Source organism: Vombatus ursinus, unplaced genomic scaffold, assembly GCF_900497805.2.
Source record: "Vombatus ursinus unplaced genomic scaffold, bare-nosed wombat genome assembly UNPS02010193.1, whole genome shotgun sequence".
Classification (NCBI taxonomy): Eukaryota; Metazoa; Chordata; class Mammalia; order Diprotodontia; family Vombatidae; genus Vombatus; species Vombatus ursinus.
Window position 1 is genome coordinate 1932094 of NW_020949971.1, and position 21778 is coordinate 1953871.

The window sequence follows — 21778 nt, forward strand, 5'->3', positions numbered from 1 at the left end:
ATTTATGTGCAAATCAAAAGACATCAGCCATACCATTTTATCATTTTTACTTACCTCCAAGAAGCAAGTGATGAAGCAGCAGCTGCAGATACACCGGGAGCTGTAGTCACAAGTCTGCCCTCAGGTGGCCCAGGCCAGAGAGTCATCTTCTCAGCAGACTGAAGCAGCAGTGGGATTCAGCAGCCCCCTTGCTATCTGAGCAGCCTTTTTTAGGACTGCACTGCTTACCTCCTGGTGGGAAGAAGTGGCTAGAAAAGGTGTCCCCAAAATTATCTGCTTCACCCAACCCTGGCCTGCTCACCACACTAGGTAGGGATCCCACCCTGTAGTCAAAACACATACACAAAATACAAAAACTGTGCCAAATGTGCACTTGCCTAAAAGACTTTTACAGAGAACAAGGCAAGCGCTTACATGGAGGTCAGAAGATGTGATGTAAGGACGCTTTGGAATTGATTGTGTGACATGGGAGATACTGGCACAGGACGGCCAGTATGGTGTGCCCTCCTCAGTGAAGGTGATGTGCTCTATGAGCAAAGCAGAATTGTAGCAGCTCAAAAGAATCATGTAATGTGGAAATTTAGAGCTATCTCCACTCCAAATGTTCACGTGGAGTATTTGTGCCTGACCTCTGGTAGAGCCTTCCAAGCTCGTACTGGTCTGATCAGCCATAGTCAGACACTCTGTGCCTTGACTTCTACATAGTGACATCATTTGGGTCCTTTGAGAATGAAGGACAACAACCAGTGGCAGGATGAAGTACAGAAGATGTGAATGTGTGTGGTGGTTCACTCAGAAGGATGCCAAAGCCTGAACTGATGTCATTTACCCTGCTGGCTCGGCAGAGGTCCTCAGCGTCAAGAAGACAGGCCAACATTTCCGTCGGGTCCATGGCACCAAGACTCCCTTTGCTGTTCCTTGCATCCCATCTGAGGAGGTGAAGTCTATATTGTGCAGCTTTGGATGGATCTTTGTGGACACAAAAGGCATTACCTCCCTCCCGATCTGGTGCACCACGATGCCTGTATTGTATGTTTCCCAGATCCACTCATCAAAGGGACTAAGACAGTGTTAAAGTTGATTTAGAATCTGACAAGATGTTATCAGACTTGGTAATAGTAGGCTTTGTGTGGAGATCTGTGGAGTTAATGTGGTCCACTCAGGGTCACCCCCAACAATGAGAGACTCCCTGACTTTTGGGAAGTCGTCCATGTAAGGTGCCTATGGTGTTGGCTTCACTACTAGGCTTTTAGACATTTTTGTTATTGGCAAAGGGATCAAGTCTTGGATTTCTCAGTTCTATATCCATCTGACTTTTGCTAAAGAAAGAGACAAGGGATTGGCAGCCAATCAGAACAGTAGAGAAAAGGTCAATGCTGACAAGGCTTCCACAGTCAATGAAAATATTATGATGAGGGAGGACTAGAGGAAGGGAAGGAGTAAAAGAGGGGAGGAAGGAAGGCCATAAAAACAGCAGATTTGTCTGTTTCATCTGAAAGAGACAGATACTTTCATGATTTCATCTGAAAATCTGGTTGGGATCATCTGGCTTCTCATACAAAACCTTACAGTCTTTGTTTCCCCTTTTCAGTTGTTTTTTACTGCTTTGTGAGGAACCACAGGAGGTGGTTTTATCTAGCCCATTATTCTACCATTTTACCGTTGTCTGTACTCTGTCGCCATTTGGCAGAGAGCAGATGTTGATTCATTCAGGAAGTTTCTAGTTTATTTCCACCTCCTCTTAGTGACATCTCTTCTGCATAATTAAAACTTTTCTAAGAAATTATGATAGAACCCATCTCTTTCATTCATTCATCATTTTCTAATGTTGACAGCTTATTCAGACAGGTCACATTAGAATTACTGTCATGGAAAGCTGCTTCTCATCTTGGCCTTCTAATTTTCTCTTAACTTTTATTATCCAGTTGAATTTTGTTTTTTAATTTGATCGATGGGTTCTATTTTTACATTACAAACATTTACAGATTACTCCCACTCTTGTAACAAAATAAAACAGGAAATAGAACTAACGATGCTGTGGCGTCATCTGAAGGTGTGTGCCACACTCCCCATCTATATCCCCCCCCACACTGTATGTCAGACACACAAAGAAAAAGCCTTGTTTGTGATTTCCTGGGCATAAGGAACTCCTGGAGAGCAGACCCTCTCTACTCACTCAAGTCTCTGAGATTGCTGCCTGGGGCCCTTCAAGGGCTCCTTGTAGCCTGTTTGTGTTAGAGGCCAGGCAGACTTTAGCCCAACAGTGCCCATCCTTTGTCCCTACAGTTTCTTCAAAAGCAAGAAGGCAATTGAAAATAACACTTTAAAGCGAATGCACCACCTCCCACGAGTTTCCATGGTTTTTCTCATAATGCAGTTTGGATTTGCTTCTTTTTCTTTGTAGGGGAGAGTGAAATATCCAAATTAAATCCTTTTATTTTAGCTGTTAGCATCATATAAGAGACAGAACTTCAAGATCTCTTCTGTGATTGACCTTGTTACTAACAAGTTCAGATCAACTGCTATGCACCCTCCTGCACCTCCCCCCCCACAAACACACACACACACACACACACACACACACACACACACAGTCCTACAGGCCTATTGTAAGGATAAAGCGTGATGTTCTAAAGGAAAAAATGTCTGTACAGTTTAAAAAACTTCCTGGGGGGGGGCAGCTAGGCGGCACAGTGGATAGAGCACTGGCCCTGGATTCAGGAGCACCTGCGTTCAAATCCGACCTCAGACACGTACCACGTACTTGCTGTGTGACCTTGGGCATGTCATTTAACCCCCATTGCCCAACAACAAAAAAAAATAAAAATAAAAAACTTCCAATGTAAGATAGAAGACTATAATAATAGTAATAACTATTATTGTTGTTGTTATTCACAGTAAAACTAAGTATACTGGTTTCTAAGAAAGGTTAGTTTGCCCTAGTGCTGAACCAGAAATTCTTAAGTGTTTAAGGAAATAATGTTCTCAGCTTAGTAAGACAGCCAAATGCTCATGACCTCAGGTAGCATCTCTACTTTGGCAAAATCAAGCTGAGGCCACAGGCTGCCAGCTGGCATTCCACCATACGTAGCCCCTTGGGATGAGTCTACCCCCAGGCCAGTCCTGGCATGGCAGTGAGCGAGGCTCCTCCTCCACAGGGCCTCAGCACTGAGCTCCCGCAGGCCCTGCTGAGCTGGAAAAACCCCCCGGTGTGTACACCTGGATCTGTAATACAGACGAGGCTGCTGCTGCTGTTCTCAAAGAGGACCAAGGGCATCATGAGGTGCATCGGATCTAAGTGAGGCAGAGCTGCACAAAGTCCTCAGCCTCCCACGGTCATCAAGTCCAGTGACAAGATAAAGGTCAAGACAACTGGCGATGGCCCAGGATACAGTGGGCAGTGCGAATGCTGGGCCTGGTGTCAGGAAAACCTGAGTTCAAATCCCACCTCAGACATTTATTAGCTGTATGATTCTGGGCAAGTTATTTGACCTCTGATTGCCTCAGTTTCCTTACCTGTAAAATGGAATGATAATAGCACCTACTTCACAGGGCTGTTGTGCAGACCAAAGAAGATGTCTATAAAGTGCTTAGCCCGGTTCCTGGCACACAGAAGGCACTGCATGCATGCTGGCTATTAGCTTGGGCCGCAAGCCCCAACCGGATCTTAACTCCGTGAAGCCTTGGCCTACTCTGGCGTGGCTGTTTGAACCAGTGGGCTTGTTTGATCCCTGACTTCCCTGTGGTGTGCCCAGGTGCCAGAGCGAAGGCTCAGATAAAACCAAGGAAGAATACACTTGTGTGAAATGTGTTTCCTCTTATATTGACATGTACTGGGGAGTCTTTACAACAGAAGCAGTACAGATTTTTTAAAAGCAACCCCTAAACATGTAATAAAAAAGTGTTGTTCCTAGGACAATGAGTTATGAGTGGATTCTAAAAGCAAAAGAAAGCATGTTATCAAAGCTCACGCTGGCTGTTATTGCCACACAGTTTGAATGAGCATTGCCTTCTAAGTCCTTGGCATTCATGTCCTCATTTTTTGGTTCATTTTAGGTGTTAACCAGTGGAGATCACTTTCCAAACAGGTGAGAAGCATTTGGGGCATCGCTCAGACTTGGTCTGCTTGGTGGTGGTGGGTGGGTGGGTTTCAGAGTGAACAAAAATAGTCTTGCAGGTCAGAGACGTGTAAATGCTCTGAAAATCCTGGTCCCTGAAACGTACTGGGGACTTGGGCAAATGCTTCCACACAGCCCAACCTCCCCTCCCCCCACCTCCAGAGTTCTAGAACCTCTCTTCAGCCTGCAAGTATCAGGGTTTGGTGGTGGTCCTGGAGAAGGAGGAGGAGGAAGAGGAGGAGGAAGAAGAAAAAAGCCTGCGTTTTTTACCCAATCCATTCCAATGAGATTGAGACTTGTTCTGCTGCACCTGCTTCTACCCGCAGGCAGGGCTGAATGTTCTCTTGGCTTTAGCCACAGGTTGAGAAACAGTCTCAATTGTGCGGAGCTGCTTGAACTGTGGTATGGCATTCAGCATAAAGCATTCAGGGACAAAACTTTCACCTAAAGGATAGCCAAGCCACAGATACATGTGTCCATTCAGTACTCCAGTGTGTCTGTGATCCCTTGGATTCCCTCCAGTGAATCAGATCGAAATCCATTTATACTCCCTGTCCTGTCTCTGGGCTCCCAGTGTGGTGAAGGCCCTCCTCAATTTCTCCTGACACCCATTCACAAAGCTGCACTTGGTTTAATTTAGGTTGTCAAAGGATCCATTCCTTTGTCCTAAGTGAGGAGCTCAGGGAAAGATGCAGCTAAGTTACATGCATTTCTTTTAAAAAGCTCATGTCAAACTTGGAAGGGGACAGGCATGCAAAGTGAGAGAGAGGAAGAAAGGAGGAAACAGAGAGAGAGAGAGAGAGAGAGAGAGAGAGAGACAGAGTTACAATCATAATGCAGCTGTGGGCTCCGGGGTTTTGGCCATTAACCACATCTGCTGTGCCCTGAAGAAATGCAGGCCCCTTCCTAGTGAGTCCTGGTACCCGCAGCCTTCCGAATGGCAAAAAAACTATCACAGAGACATAAACCTTTAGTCAAACATTGTCGGCAAGTCAGGAATTTCCTGCACTAGAAATAAGTAAACTTTTCAGTGAAGCTCCCAAGGGACTTTTGGCCCCCTGGGACCTCAGGTTGAGTGAGATCAGCAGGTAACTAGACCCACCCACAGGGTCTTCTTTAGTTCTGCATTCGAAGTAAGTTCAGGACCCCACCCCACCTTCAGGTTCAGGAAAGGGGTAAAGCCCTCCCCTACCTTCAACTAAATAGACACTGAGGGGCAGAATATAACTCAGCTGCCCCCCCATGAGAGCCTTAAACCTCAGGAATCAGGCAAACCCTGAAGTCTCTGAAGTCACAGTTGGATTCCAAAGCACCCAATCACCTAGCCATACCTCCCAGATAACTAATATCTATTTGTGGGATTACTTAACTATGTGGAATCCTAAGAGGCAAGTACTCTATGGCCAGTGGCTGCTGCTGTGGTCTTCAATATAGAGGCCATACCACCAACATATCTGATCACAGAGGAGCCAGAGGGCAGTCTGCACAGCCAGCAAAACACCGACCAGGGCAGCAGTAATTGATAGTGGCATCATTAATATATTGTGAGTAAATCCTCTGTGACCCTGTGAAGCCATATGGTGTACCAAGAGTACCCACTCAAACGATTTGGTCAATCAGTAAAACAGATGAGGTACACAGCCTGCACAGTAGCAAAGCATTTGATAAGTGTCCCTAAACACCTCAGTTATGGGGGAAAGACTTTGAGAAAAACTACTGGGAAAACTGTCCATCAGTCTTCAAGAAATTAGGGATAGATCAACACTTCAAGTTGTACACTGGATAAGCTCCAAAAGGCAATTCCTTCCTTGTTTCTCTAATTTGCTTATGATGTGACTTTCTGTACCTAGGTCACATGGCCTTTTGGATTTATAGATAGGATCTCGCATGATACAATGGACAATTTTGATTTAATGTTAGAAACAAATCTAAAATTAGAAGGGAAAAAATCTTTGCTACAAATTTCTCTGATAAAGATCTCACATCCAAAATACAGTTAAGTACACACACATGTGTGTGTGTGTGTGTGTGTGTGTGTGTGAAACTGATTCAGATTCATAAGAATAAGAGCCATTCCCCTATTGATAGTCAATGGATATAAACAGGCAGTTTTCAAAGGAAGAAACCCAAGCTATCAACAATCATACAAAAAATTCTCTAAATCACTAATAATTAGAGAAATGCAAATTAAAGCAACTTTAAGGTTTTATCTCACACCAGATGACAAAAGAGGAAAATGACAAATGTGAAGGATCTGGGGAAGAGCACATACACTGGTGCTTGAAGACAGCTCTATAAACTGGCCCAGCCATTTTAGAAAGCATAATGGAGGCATGCCTAGAGAGTTACCAAACTCCACGCATACCCTTTCACCCACTGATACCACTAGCAAAGAAATCAAAAAAAGAAGAAAAGGATCCATAGGTACAAACATGTATAGCAGTTCTTCACTGGGTAGCCCAAAATTGGAAATTAAAGGAGTGTCCTATTGGGGAATGGCTAAACAAATCGTGGCAGCGTGTAGTCATAATGAGATAAGAACAAATGAAGAGCAAAGTGATCTGGGCTAGGAGAACAATTTCTACAATGACAACATTGCAGAGAAAAGACACTTGATCAGTGCAGTGCAATGCGATGATAAACCACACATCCAAGAGAACGCAGAGGAAACACCTCCTGATGAAAGGAGAGGGCATAGAACTTCACATGCAGGAAGACAGACATCTTTGGACTTGGCTGATGTGCAAATCTGTTTTGCTGACCTGCATAGATATGTGTTGAGAGCTTTATTTGGGGTTTGTTTATTTTTTTAATTTGTTGGGGAAGTAGAGAACAGATTTATTTTAAAATACATTAATTTAAAATTTTTAATATTAATAAAAAAAAGAAACCATATGGTAGCATTGTCTGGCCAATCACCCATTTGTAAAATTGTCACCATGAAACTAACTGTCCCATAGGTGCCGTTTCTTCTAAATTGTGATTTCTCAGAATTCAGTAACCATCGAAGAGGAGTGTCTCTGCATTTACTTACCTACTGTCACAACATTTCAGTTTGTGGATGTAGACGAGACTTTTGCTTCACTCCCTTGTTAGTGGCCAGTAGGGAATAATAATAAAAAAAAATAGGGAAAGACTTTCTAAGAAACGGTGTGTGTGTGTGTGTGTGTGTGTGTGTGTGTGTTTAAATTCTATCTTTTTAAGTCAGAACATTTGTACATAGTTATTTAAATAACCAGTTGTCCTATTTGGTGAGTTGGATTTTTTTTTTTTTTGCCTCATGCTCAATAATTAAAATGTTTTATAGGAATTAAACGAAATGCTTAAAGAAACACCACCAGCTTGGAAAGGATCATCAAAACTTTTTCGAAATCTTAAGGAAAAAGGTAAATTAATTGATAATTGATAATCTTTAGTACTTTATTACTTTGGCTTTTTTATCACATTGTTTTACATTGACAGACTTTGGGAATATTTCTCTAAAAGCAGTTCAACTTTATTCTTCAAGGGGCCAGAAGCATCAAGACCAGGATTTCTCCAAAGAAAACATCATCTGATAATGAATCATTTGTGCCAACTCTCACAAAACCTATGTCCTTCCTTCCATGCTGTTTCACAATGCAGAAAGAAAGTTTTCTCAAGGAACATGGAAATGTGCCTTGATAAAGTCATTTGGCAGTGAGCCGAAGATGTTCTCTCCAGGCTCCATCCCCTTTATTGTCCTTCCAACAGAGCACAACAATTTGCAGCTTCTTATCCTCTTTAATTTAATCCGTTTCATTGAGGGTTTTGGGTTTACACTCAGCTTTCAGCTCTCTGTCGCCATCTTCCCTTGCAACAAGGAAATGCTGTTAAGCCAGACCCCAGGCCCTGTCCTACAGAGAGGGTCAGGCCTCTGCCTGCCCTAGCCTCAAACTCCAGGCCTGCGTCAGCCTCCCTGGGCTGTTAGCCTCCTCTTCCTGACCTTGCCACATACATTTTGTATCTTGATTCCTGGCTCTGCTGGTCGCCTCTGCCCCAGCTCAGACAGATCTTCCCACGGGAATGACTTTGTAGAGGAAATGTTCTAAGTATAGCCCATTCCCATATGGTCTCTATTCAGGTGTGTTCAGCTCTTTGTGATGCACATGTGTTCTTGTGACAGATTTAGGCTCTCAAAGCAAACCTCGTCAGAATTTCTTCCCCAGGGCTCTGTACTACATGTGCTCCACATTCCTTGTCCATGAAATGAACATAGCAATATTCCCTCTTCCTGACTCACAGAGCAATAAAGGATTGTTCTGCTTGTGGCAGACTGTCTCCAGTTTCTCCAGCCTTGGAAGCTTGGAAGGTATCTGGTACTCCAGGGTGTTCTTGAAGAGTTGGTGTTGTTCTTTTCTGTCTGTCCCTGAATATCTCATGGCAAATCTTTTTTTCTTAGAGTAAAATTGTGACTGCCCTCCTAGGTCCCAGACATATGTATCTTATGCCTCCTCTGCACCCTCCTTGTGTATGAACCTGACTGAGTTTGCACAAGTGTCTGCCTTCTTGGGGTCAATAAGAGCCCCTAGATTTTCCTTCATCATTATTGGGGGCTCTTTAGGCAACAAACAGATGACATGATATTGACCAATTCTTGAGCCTCTGTTCTAAATAGCCCCCAGGCAAAGGGGATCAAGCACCCATAGCCCAAGCTTGGCCAACCACACACCCATTTTCTTCTTTCCTTCCTACATTGCAGTCCATTTTTGCTTTTCTTCTTCTCTGAATGATCCTTGTGGCCTTCTCAATGCACAGTGCCTATAACAGAACCTTTCTCCCAGATCAGCCAAGCAGAGCTATCTGCCAAGAGGTCATAATATTTTCATCCAAATGAGAGAAGAGAAGGCCTTCAAGGCCTTTGGGTGAGCTCCCTTCCCAAGCCTCACTGTTCCTCATCATTGCTTTAGTTCTCCACAAAAGGGGTAGCCCCAAACACTGATGGATGATGTCATGAGGCTTGACACCCCTTTGTCAAATATTTGAGCCCCAGGTAAGAGAGAGAAAGGCTTGCTTCAGGGTCTGGTTTTTCAGTCTTCATTTGGCCCATCCAGCCCCCGGTCCTGGTTTTGTCTGGAGCAGCCCTGAAACAAGAACCCAGCCACAGGCTGATGCTTCTAAACTACTTGGAAAACTTATCTTTACTAGAGCACAGAGAGCACAGAGACCTTTGCTCAAATGTGGTAAACATTTCTACTTGAACCCTCACACACTTTTTTAGAAGACCGTACTTAAGAGCCATTTCTCCTTCCCAAGGAATACCAAACCACGGCTTGGGCACACGAAGGAGCCCCGGAGAGGGACGGCTGCAGGCTGAGGCCCAATAGGAATCCCATTCCTGAGCAACATACCTAACATGTCGCTAGTCTACTCCTGCGTTATGGAGTGGCTGAGCACAGCTAAGCAGTGTCTCAGAAAATTGTGCTGATTTTGTTTTGATAGTTATACATTGATGGCCATTCACAAAAGTGATTTTAATAAGAGGCTAAGGGAAATGGGATAATTCTTCCTTTTTCTGATCTTTGGGAGAATATTAATAAGTTAATTAATTGTGGTTAATAATACGAGCAGTGCCCATAACATGCCTTTCCATTTGTGTTAATAAGCATTAAGAAGAATTTGGCATAGCTTTACCTAAGAGTCTATGAAAATAAGACATTAGAATCCTTGTGGCTCTGGTTACAGTTTCATGAAGTAGCATCTTCTAATCTAACCCAAGATTTTACACGTGCTACAGAATTGTCATGTCTCTTTGGATGTTGATACATGAAAGATAGAGTAACTGTTGTGTTTATTCTCTATGAATCAGAGCTGATGATTGTTTCTCTTCCCAGGTGTGATTTCTTACACAGAGTACCTGTTTCTTTTATGTATTCTAACAAGTAAGTGTATTTGTTACAATCTATTATTTTGCTAGTGTGAAAATTTCCTATTAATGACAGCTGGATTCTGGGGGACCAAGTGGGTAGGACAGTGTAGACGTAAGATTCCAAACAGCATTGGGCATCTGACTTGTGTCATGGTAGAATTCAGATCTCAAAGCAAAGGGTCAAGACTGCTAAGGGTCATCCCCAGAGGATGCCACGGGAGGAGCCCACAAGTTCACATACAGCATCACAGGTATTTGTATATGTGTCTTCTAGAGGGCAGGAACCCTCTTGTGTCCCTCTTTGTCTTTGAATCTACAACAATGACACCCACTTTGGAGGAACTCAGAAATATACATTCTAGAACTAGCAAGCATTTATTAAGTGCCACTATGTACTCGGCACTGTACTTAGTGCTAAGGATACCAAGAAAGTTGAAAGGCAGTCCCTGCTCTCACGACCTAATGAAGGAGACAGTGAGCAGGGAGCTATGTAGAAACAGGATAAAGTGGAAATGCTGAGCAGGGAAGGCACGAAGAGGCTCTCAGGAGGGTGAGACTGCCTTGCCCTGTGGCATCTATGCCAGTTAAAGCCTCTTGGATGGGATCTGACAGATGCCATTTGTTGTGAGTGGCCTGCCATGGAGGTGCCAGAGTGCTATGCTTGGTTATGTCTTAAACATTGATGGTGTGAGAGCATGAGAAGCCTTAGTGGATAAAAGGTTGGAAGAATAGTGAGTTAATGTAAAGCTGGCTCACCTACCATCATTCTAGGATGGACAGTGGCCATGGCAGTGGAAGTACAATGAGGGGTACCATTAAGAAGAGGAGAGGGTGCTAAGGGAGGGGAGCGCAGAACCTTCAAATGTTTTAATGATTTTGAGGAATGGGTCTTGCCTGTCTCTGTGCAGATCACAGACCTGCTGCAACTTAACAGATGCTCTGCTCAGGTTATTGGCCCTCTGAGCCCCCTGAAACTGAACCTTGCCAAATAGCCTAGCATAAACCCAGGGGAGCCCCTGGAGGGAGGCATGAGTGGAGGATTTGCTTTAGGGCATACAGAGAAATCAGGGGAATCGAATGCCTACAGTGGGAGTAGCCCGACCTATAAGAACCGGATCCACTGAGGTAAGGAACAGAAGCGGAGTGGGGGGATGAGTAATCAAGCTACAAGCAGCATGAGCTGTGAACACCAGCATGGTGGAGTGGAGGGAACGCTGGGTTGGCACCAAAGGGGCTGTGTTCAAATCCCAACTCTGCCGCTTACAACCTGGGGGCCTTGAGACGAGTGATTTAGCCTTCATTTCTTCCTCTGTAAAATGAAAGGGCTTGACTAGCTGAGGCTCCTTCCAGCACCTTGCCTAAGGTCATTTTTGGACCAGTCGTGTAGCTGTGGTGGCCAGACAAGAAAGAATGCTATGCCTGGGCACAGACTGTCCCTTGGGTGGGGGGGGCGCATTGTCGCACCTGTGTGGATTGTGTAGCACTAACCCTCCATGCTTCCTGAACCTTCTGGTGCTCTAGAAATGTGACTCTTTGATGTGTATTAACACTGGGCTCCTCCAGCTACCATCTGTTGTTCTGTGCTACTTTTATTCTCTCCACTGCTAAATAATATTGATGACACTGACTTTCTTTCCCTTTGTATTTACAAATCTTCCTTACCAGATTTAGCGCTGGACCTAGGAAACAGCACAGACATGCCTGCAAAAACAGGAAAGTCTTCCTTTCTGTCTTGAATATGCTCAGTAGACCCCTCATGAAGTTTAGTGAGCTTGTCTTTATAATGGGCCTGCTTTTAAGCAAGGTCCCAGGAGTTGTAAGCGTTGCCAATGTATATTTAGACAGTGGAGGGTGGGGAAGGGGGCCTGGGCCCTTTCCCATTGCCGGTCTCAAGGGGTTCGCAACAGGTAATGACAAATCTGGGTGGGGAGGTCCCCTTTTTAAATGTAGTTGTCTTAGAAGGCATTCAGGCTGACTTCTTTGAAGGATGACTCCTAACTGCTGGAACTTCTCAACACTTCGGCATTGGATGAGGTGGCTGCCTGGGTACAGGATCAGTGTTTCCATCTTCCTTGGTGCTGGGGTCCATTAACAGAATCCCAGCCTTAAGAATCAACTGCCACATCTGACCTCAGCTCAATTTGGCTCAATATTGCATTAACTTTTTACAAATAACCGGGAGCCTAACAAATAGTCTTGAAGGCTGTCATTCTTTCATAGGACATTTTTATAATAAAATCATTGAAGATTCTTTCGGCAATCATGTCATCACCAGTGCCTCCTTTTCCCTTTCGCTGGCTTTTTCCTTTACATTGATTTTAACAAGGCTAGGCAGCTAGATTCCTGGAGTTTAGACCCATCCATCTGCAGTCAGCGTCTCTGCCCTCTCAATCAGGCCTCAGTCTTGTGCCCCAACTTCTCAAACAAGGTATCTTCTTCTAGATGGCTAGCTCTCCTAGCATATACCATAGCAGATGAGGGAAGGAGAAAGAAATGCCTTCTGCTCCCCCTTCCTCCATAGGTGGCATGTGACAGAAACAGAGCAGCATTGGAATGTTCCTGTGCTAAAAGGTGTGTGGGGTCAGAGCGAGTAAGCGTGGCCAGTATGGACACAGATCCTTCTAGCTTCTCCACACGTAGCTCCTGGCCTGCACCTTCCCCAACTACTGATCTCGCTAGAGTTTAACTATTCAAAGCTCCCAGGGGCATAGCCCATGCTCAGCCTAGCCAATTAAGGTGCTCCTTCTGATTCTCTTAGAGAAAGATGTTCACACTCCCCCCACTTAGTAACATCTTAATACCTGTTGCCTCTTTTATTTGTTTCCTATGACTATGTAAACTGGGAGGGAGGGGTAGCAAATTCCCTCCCCTTCACTTTTCTCCCATTATCCTTTTCTTCTCCAGGCTTAACTCTTGATTTTCCTGAAGTGTAGGTGTGACCACATCATCCCCAGTTCAAGAAGTTTCGTCAGCTCCCCTTTGCCTTTAAGATAAAATACAAATACATCTGGCATTTCAAACTCTTTATATATTCATATCTGGTTCATTTCAGGTAGAATGAGCTCCAGTCTGGCTGGGCCACTCACTATTTCCCATACATGACATTGTATCTCCTAGATAGTCAGACAGGCATATTCATCTGGGGAATGCCATGGATATAATACTCCTATCTGTACATTTAAAATAGCTATGACATATATTTATGGTATTCCCCAAATTTAACATCATTTTAGTCTTTAGTGATTTTAAACTATAATCACCTTTACCTGATGTCCAATTCTTCTATACTATTTTACCCTGTAGTTATAAAATTTCTGACAAAGAACTATGTCACTGTATTGCATCCTATTCATTAGTAGAGGTATCACTGTTAATAGTGTGTATGTAAGTATATATGTGTGTGCGTGCTCAGGGCATGTGAGTGCATGTGAGTACGTGCACCTAGACCTATAAAATGGCAATTGGGAAAAATGATCTGTAAAACTTCTGATTTCACCATCTTGTTTTCCTATAGTTCTCAGTTACTTTTCCCTTGGGAAAATATTTGCCAATATGCTAAATAGAAAGGTAACATCCCTCCTGAGTTACTTTCCTAACTCACACTCATACTTGTAGGTTGAGGACCAAAAAGGTGGCTACCACTTTAGGTTCTAAGGTACCCTGGAAATGACTACTCCTACTAGTGTAGTTCATGAGCCCCTACCAGTGTGCTTCTGATTAACAATCAGCCAATAGACTACAATTAATTATTAGCAAAAGTATTTCCTCAGATGACATGGCAAGAATAATAATTAGAAAACATTCCCTCTTCAAACTTTGGGTACACTTTCCAAAAAACATAGACAACCACAAACCTAAATGGCAGTGATGCAAATATGTAGTATACACGTGTGGCAAAGGCGCTCCCGACTCCTGGTCTTGAAGGACATGAAAAGCCTTTCTCTCTTCATAGAGTCCTCATGCAACTCGCCTTGACTGCTGTGTTTTGCTCAGGGTCTGCTCCTCTCCATAGCCCCACTCTCAATTGGTAGAGTTCACACTCCTAGAAGCTGCTTTTTCTCTCATGAGACTGTCTCTCTGTACCTATGCCTGCTTGGACTCTTTGTCTCAGTTTTCTGCTAGGTACGGTATTTCCTCCTGGTCTAATGACTTCCCTTCAAGACTGTGGGTGGAATAGCAAGAAGAGAGAAATTCCATTCTTTGCCTTCACAGGAGTCTTTCCCCAGGCTTTCAGTATCTCCAAGTCTCTGTTTAACACCTCATTAACACATTGTGATTCATTCTAGGTCTTCTGGGACTGGTCGGGGGAGCGCTGGGAATCCTATCCCTTAGAGAAACAGATGCATAAAATGCATACGGTGCAGTGACTGTGATAACTAACTGATGGTTAGAAGTCTGTGTCTATGGAAAATGAGTGATTGCTCATAACTGACATGCATTTTATGGCTTACGATACATTGTGCTGATCTCATGGATCCCTTTTCTACTCTTTTGGCAGAACCTCACGCAGGTTTTAAAATAGCTTTCAATATGTTTGATACTGATGGCAATGAGATGGTGGATAAAAAGGAGTTTTTGGTGGTATGTAAACTAGTATTGCCTTTGATCGTTGTTAAAATAGTTCATTATTTCATTTCATGTTTGAATGCTGTCCAGCACCATAGAACAGGAAGGAAATGAATGGAAATATGGCCTATCATTGGAAAGGTCTCAATTGTATGAAATGATTGCCCTGATTTTTCATGTTTGCTAATGTTTACAATGTGCTTGAACACTCTACATTTGTGTGTGTTTCGTCCCTGCACACATGCATGGTGATACCTTCATGTTCGAGCACACATGTGATAATTCTTGAAGCCTTAGACATAATGTTGCTATCTCCATGTACAGACTACGGCTGAGAAAATTGAAATACAATTTCTGGTTCACCCTGTGTGCTTGAAAAGGCTGTCTTTGGGTTGCTGATGTAGCCTCTCAGTGAAGCTGAGATTGCTTTTAGCAGTTTTGCCTCATGTATGATGCATGTTTGCAAAGTGGCTGCCCTCCCCTCTGTGCATGCTGTTTTTGTCTGTCATGTTCCCTTCTGTCCCGAGCTGGGCTGTTCTTTAAAGCTATATCCCATCGTGTCCTTGGGGCATCTTTATGCCTGCTGGGTCACACCTGATCTCTCTCAATCACAGGAGTCAGAGCATATGCACACACTAAACCACCCCCTCATTTTACAGAAGAGGAAACTGAGGCCCAGAGAAGGGAGGTGATCCTGGTAATCCTTTGTGTTTGTTCTTGACAGCCCTTTCTCCTGGCTACCTGTCCTGACCTTAGTTTGTGGGATTCTCTCGAGTGTCTTTTTCTTGGTCCCCTTCACTGGCACTTGTCTTCCCCCCCCCACTGCCACCACCCCCTTCACTCTCTGCTGATTTATGAAAGCTGCTCAACTCAGCCACCCCTCCAACTTGAGTTACCATACAAAATGGACCTTTGTGCACATGTCTCCGAGGTTGATAGAAGTCCCTCTCTTGAACTGACTCCCCTTTCTCTTAACCTGCTGAAAGGGCAAATCTTTGTCCAATTACAACTCAAAGCAGGCTGTCCCGAGCCAAGTTCTTTGCCATCACTCCCCTGTTCCCCAAACCTGACCTCTGTGCTACTGGCAGAGGGCTTCACCCTCCTCCAAATGGCCCAGCATTGCAATCTTAGGAGATGCTTTCTCCTTTGTCTTACACTAGGTCCCAACTGTTATTCCTCAATGATATCTTCTGGATTGGTCTCAGCTCCAATGACCTAAAATCCTAGGCTGATAAATTTTACACCTGTGTCCTAATTAGTGTACTGATAGGCTTAAAAACCTATTACATATCCGGCCTCAGACACTTGACACTTACTAGCTGTGCAACGCTGGGCAAATCACTTAACCCAGATTGCCTCACCAAAAAAGTGGGGGGGGGGGGACTAATTACACACCAAAATGCCCAACACAGCACCAGAATGCATTTTACCGGCCTATAGCTTCTGGCTCATACTGTGGACTTTGCAACATAGCTGTGTTTCTTCGGAGAGCTCCTTATGGGCACCATTAAGTAATGAAAAACCTACCAAAACTGAGTGGTTCGAAGATTCCGCATGAGCCTGTAAGTAGGGCCCTTCCTCCAGAGACAAAAAAAGCATCCTAAAGGAGAGGTGTCATGGGTAAGCCTTCAGGCAAGTCCTGGAGTTGGGCCAGCAGTGCCCTCCTTGTCCACGACCATCCAAAGGCGCTTCTGAGCAGCTCCAAGATGCAGCCTGCTCTAATGATGGCTGTTGTTGCGCCTGGGGTCTATGCTATGAAGTGCATCTAACAGAGGAAGGCAGACAAAGCTGAAGCTTCCCTGCAAGCCCCTCCGCTTCCGTTAGCAGCCCTAGGAGAGACCCAGGAAGGCCCCAGGCTCATCACCAGCAGTGTAGGCTCTTTTAGGCAGCCTTCCTTCAGAGCTAATGACACAGTTTTTGTACATTTCACATTATGTCAGTGCAAATGAGGTTAATCATAGTTTATAAAATGGTAAGTTACAAGGTTTTTTAAACAATAGAGAAATACAGTCATTAGTATTTCAGGGACCCTTGTGGAGAGACCTTGAGGTAAAGGAGAAGAAGAATTGATACCTTCCTGGCAGTTAATGGGTGACTGGGGGCACCACAGTGCACAGAGTGCTGGGCCTGGAATCAGGAGGGTGACCCTGGGCAAGTCACTTCACTTCTGCTTGCCTCAGTTTCCTTGTCTGTAAAATGGGGATCATAATAGCCCCTACCTCCTAGGGTTGTTGTGAGGATCCAATAAGATAACATTTATAAAGCGCTTAGCATGGTGCCTGGCACCTAGTAGGCCCTATACCAATGTTAACTGCTATTATTATCATGATCATTATTAATGGTACTAAATAGTTACCTGGAACACTGAGAAGTTAGGGACTTTTACTGAAATGTAGCCAACCTCCATCTGTGAGCATGCCCTTAGCCTATGAGTCCAATGACCTTGTCGACAAATGAAAGACGCTTAGTTGGGCATGACCTGGGCTTGATGAATTCATGAGGCCAGGCTTCTTGTGGTACCTCTGCTGGGCCCTTGGGCAGTGTGGTATATTATACAGAGCTCTGACCCAACCACACAAGTCCTGACGTCCACACTCGTGAGCCATGTCACCCTGAGCAAGTCGTACAACCAAAGCTTCGTTGAATTGAGGGCTTGGGAGGGCCTTCCCCTTTGTTGTGAAGATGAGGAAACTGAGGCCCAGAGGAAGGACACCCAGGTCCTCTGAACCCAAATCTAAAACACTTTCTATTCCTCCAATGCATTGAATTTACTATCATCTCTAAAATGGGGGTAACAGGCCTTGTACTCCGTGATTCAAGGATTATTCTGGGAAATGCTGGTCCAATTCAAAGTACTCGAGTAAAACAGGATGCCATTACTATTCATCCCAAATTTCAGTTGTTCCTCCATAAAATGGGGGGATAACACCTGGTTCTGCCCCTTCCCAGGGCTGTTAGAAGGAGGGTGAATGTCTGTGCAATCAGAGCAGGTAGGGGAAGATGCTTAACAAAGAGTAAGGCCTCAGGAAGTGTAACATCTGACTTTTATCATTTTCAGCTTCAAGAAATATTCAGGAAGAAAAATGAAAGGAGAGAAGCCAAAGGAGATGAGGACAAGCGGGCGCTGTTGGTAAGGGCACCTCCACCCTTCTGTGCTGGGCCTTGGTCATGTCTGAGCCCTAGAGCATCCTTCTCTCCTGCTCACTGCCAAGGCTGCAGCGGGTACATGCATTGGTACCAGGTGTCAGCCTCGTTATCTAGCATGGGGAGGGGCTGTCACTGTCACCAGAAACATCGATGGGCCATTAAGGCGTTTTGGGTGGCAGCAGGATCAATGAAAGCATGTGACCTTCTGCAGGCAAAAATGTGAAGATGAATTTATTTTACATTTAGGGAGCTTTCTCTGCCAAAGTCTTCCTCTCGCTTGGCCTCCCCCAGGCTGGGCCAGATTGGAAGCTTGGTTACAGGTTCTATGTCGGCCAAGCTCAGTGAGTCATCGCTAGAAGGTGAGGTTCTCAGCTGCAGTAACTCAAGGACTGCTAGGGCCTAGAAGGGCGGAGAGCTGTAGGCAGACCAGCCCAGGGGGAGCATCCATTTTGTGCCTCCAGGGCCATTTCTGAGGCTCTTGGTCCAGACTCCTACTGTGCCCCTGGGTTAGATAGGAGGCCAAGTTTGCCTGAATAACACCTAATCGCAGTGCCTAGAGCAGTGGTCTCCAACCTTCTGAATCATCTACCCCCATCCAGACTTCTTTTTCCCTCAGTGGGCATGCAGGACATTGGGAAGGGTAATCTTCCCAATGGCATCACTCAGGGTGAAGTCACAACTGCCCTGAAGGGGCCACTGTTGCTCTCCAACCAGGAGAAGGGTTTGGAAACCTGCAGGAGAACTGCGAAAGGAGGGTAGAGTTGGGGAGGATAGGGTTGTCACAGATGATGGGGAGGTATGGTGGTGTTGGAAAGGAGCTTCATGGTTGACTATTATGAGGATGTTGGCATGGGATATGGCCCATCTTCCTACCCTTTGACTGATTCATTACAGACCCCTTAGGGTCAGGCCACAGCCCCACTTTAAAGACCATTGCCCCAGAGCCCAAGGAACTGCCCCAGTGCAATTCAAGAATTGTTTCTTGAGGGTCTGCTAAAGCCCAGGCAGGAGCTGGATGTTGGGGATACAGTTGAAAAAATGCAGCCGTCTCCCTTCTGGCAGAGTTTCCTTTCCCCAATGCAGGATGAATTCCAAGTCTCTTGACGGGTGGGAAAGGGAGAGAGGGTGTTGATGGGACTTCTTGGGATTCTCCTAGGAGGAGCTGAAGAGGAAAAGGACTCCAGGCATGGGTGCGATGTGTGTAAAGCCTCAAGCTGGAGATGAACGGCAGTCTATAGGGCTCAGCACTTGGGCCAACACTTGGCCCATTAGTGGTATAAATGACAGATACTTGCTGTTCCTGCTGCAGCCTCATAAAAAACAATTGCAGATTGCTAGTTACTCTCAGTGTTTTGACATTTTTAAAAACACAGATATATAGAGATAGATATGTGAGTGCATATATCTGCCCAGGTGTGTATGTATGTATAAGCACATACATCACTCAAGGAGGATACTTTAAAAATGGTTTTGATTCCTCTGACTTTTGAAGAGGGTGAGATTTCATTTCCTCCACTAAAGCAGATCCAGGGCCCTGCCAGCCATTCACTGTCTGGGAGGCTCATGGGGACCTGTGCCCTCGTCTTCCTCTTTTTAGACCTGGTGCCTTTGCACATCCCCAAAGGGAAGAGAGGCCAAAGCACCAGGGCAGATAACCACCAAAGACTGGCATGCATTATATTCAGTGCAATAAAGAAGAATTCAAACTAGCCAGGGCAGGCCTCTCATAATTAGGGAAAAGTCTAAATTTGGGGGGTTTGTGTGAGTTTACTTTCACCTAGACACAGGAACCAGGCTAACAAGATATTACCTAGCATAGGTGACAAGGGGACTTGCTTTAATGCATAGATAGGAAATGCATTCTGGTGTCATGGACCAAATGGTGGGCTTAGAGTCCACAAGATCTGAATTCAAATCCTGCCTCTGGCACTTATTTGGATGTCCACAGGTGGGTCACGTAACTTCCTTAAGCTGCCAGGAACTCTCTCCAGGGTTATGTCTCCAGGGTTAGAGGTGGCCCACCCTGATAACTAGTCTACCACTGACTTCCGCATGTTTCCCACACAATTCGTGTTATTCCCCTTCAGGTCCTCCACATTTCAAGAAAATGGTCCTCCCTGCTGTTTCCTGAACTGGAGAGTCTGCGTCCCACCTCTGTGTACAGACTGCCCAGAGTGCCCCTCATTCCTACCCATCTCCCTCCTTAGTACCACATCTGAAAACCCCGAGCTTCCTTCACTGCTGAGCTCTGTGCCCTCCCCTCCCAAGGAAGGCTTTTCCTCACCCCTGTCACGTGTGCTCTTTCCCTCCTCAAATTTTCCTTGATTGCCTTCTCTGTATCTGGTGGCAGCTCCTCACTCCCCACCCAAGGACAGGGGCTCTTTTGTTTCTGCCTTGTGTCTCCAACGTCCCCTAGCCCAGAGCTTTGCATTTAACAAGTGTTTCTAGTGCTGAATGGAAACGTTGTTGTTTCCAAAGACTACCCCAGAGCTATTTCTCTTCAGCACATCCTAGGCGTAGAGCTGGAGGAACATTTGACAACCTTATAATGCAGCCCCCTCGTTTTATAAATGCCACCCAGAGAGATGGTGATCTGCCCAAGATGGGCAGTGTCGGACCTGGGATTTGGCCCTCGATCTGCTGTCTCAGAATCCAGTTGTCTCTTCCCCACTCTGGGTGCTTTCCACCCCAGGTAGCTAAGTATCCCCCTCCCAGTCTTGTATATGCTGTTTGATGAGTTAGCAAACCTTTCTGTAGAGGGGATATAGAAGTCACCGCTCCCCCACTAGCCCTGTCCTGGTCGTTGTAAGTCCCTGATTCCCAAAGTCTAAGGTTTTCTGCAGACTCCTCGAGAGTTTTTGGCTAAACTGTGAAATAGAAATCACTGAATGAATCACTTACAGAGCCCACATCAAACATTCATTCAGCTGGCCTGAAGGTCCCCTTTGGTCTGTGGTTAATGCCACAGCTTCTGCAGAGAGAGTGGCCCCTCACCCAAAGGACCCCACAGGCTGCTGCCAACTTGGCAGGAGTTCCCAGATCCATCCCTAATGGCAGCCTGCTGAGGCCAGGGGGTATTGGGAGCCAGTCCAGCTTTAGGAGCCCTGCAGTACCGAGGGTCATCACGCTCTGGCCTGAGGCTGCTGTGTGTAGAATGGAGCTGAGTGGCTCACCGGATTCCTAACCGACTCTTTTGTCATCTTTCCTTTTCCTGTTGCTGTTCTGAAATGTGACCCTTCCTTTGGCCCTTTGTGCTGTGTGTCAGCGTGTGCAACTTTATGGACTCCATGCCTCTCCTAATAATGTATGTACCAACCCTCTCGATGTTCTTTATGTTTCTGGATCTCACCGGGCTGGGGGCAGAGGGCCGCTGGGGGAAGGGAGATGGGGGGGAGGGGAGCTGACAAGGTTGTTTCCTTATAGAAAAGGAGCCCCTCCTAACTACTAGGCTGCCCCTTTAAGGACTGGGTGGTCATAGAGCCTCATACTAAGGACAGAGAAAGTTGGCGCTATCTGATTTTAGACTAACCAAAGGGAAAGGTCACCTCCTAAGAGAAGCATCTGGGAGGTGGGAGAGTAGGAATGGGGAGAACAGAATAGGAATACTTCACAGCATGAATTGTCCAAGGGATTTGCACATTCAGAATTCATATAAACAAGCTTCTGAATTCTCCATTCCCCTTATGCTGAATTCGGTTCCATCTTCTTGTCTTCTCCCACAAGTTGGAGTTTGTTGCCTCTTCAAAGTGCCAAATGCCCAGGAGTTGTGTCATGGCCCGTTGGCCAGACCCCACAGTACCTGGCTGATTGATAGATTTAGGAGGTGTGTGGGCTCATCACCAGGGTGGTCTTCAGTGAATTCCTCCCAGTCTTTGTCGTAAATCTCTTGTTACTGACCCGGCAGTATTGGAGGGCTGCCAGGTGCAGAGCTTGTCTGTCCTTTGGTCTTTCTGTGTTTAACGGGACACCATCGGCCAGGCCGGGTGATAGAAGCATTTACATTCAAGGACGTGTTCAAGCAAGTACTGACGTGTGTAGTCTCTTTCCACTGTCTCAGATG

At 45.4% G+C, this 21778-nt stretch overlaps 1 protein-coding gene across 6 annotated transcripts in view; it reads left to right on the forward strand.

The window, feature by feature from the left end:
- Positions 1–21778, forward strand: part of MICU3 (mitochondrial calcium uptake family member 3) — an 84089-nt gene that overhangs the window by 30841 nt on the left and 31470 nt on the right. For 2 of the 6 annotated variants that reach the window (XM_027853655.1, XM_027853659.1), the window contains exons 3-8: positions 4057–4088; positions 7426–7504; positions 9971–10018; positions 14504–14586; positions 17630–17701; positions 20984–21022. In XM_027853655.1, coding sequence (XP_027709456.1) covers positions 4057–4088; positions 7426–7504; positions 9971–10018; positions 14504–14586; positions 17630–17701; positions 20984–21022 — 353 coding nt within the window. Of the gene's footprint in view, positions 1–4056; positions 4089–7423; positions 7505–7626; positions 8449–9970; positions 10019–14503; positions 14587–17629; positions 17702–19805; positions 20411–20983; positions 21023–21778 lie in introns of those variants that run through there. The other 4 variants (XM_027853656.1, XM_027853658.1, XM_027853660.1 and 1 more) reach the window with 4 other exon arrangements.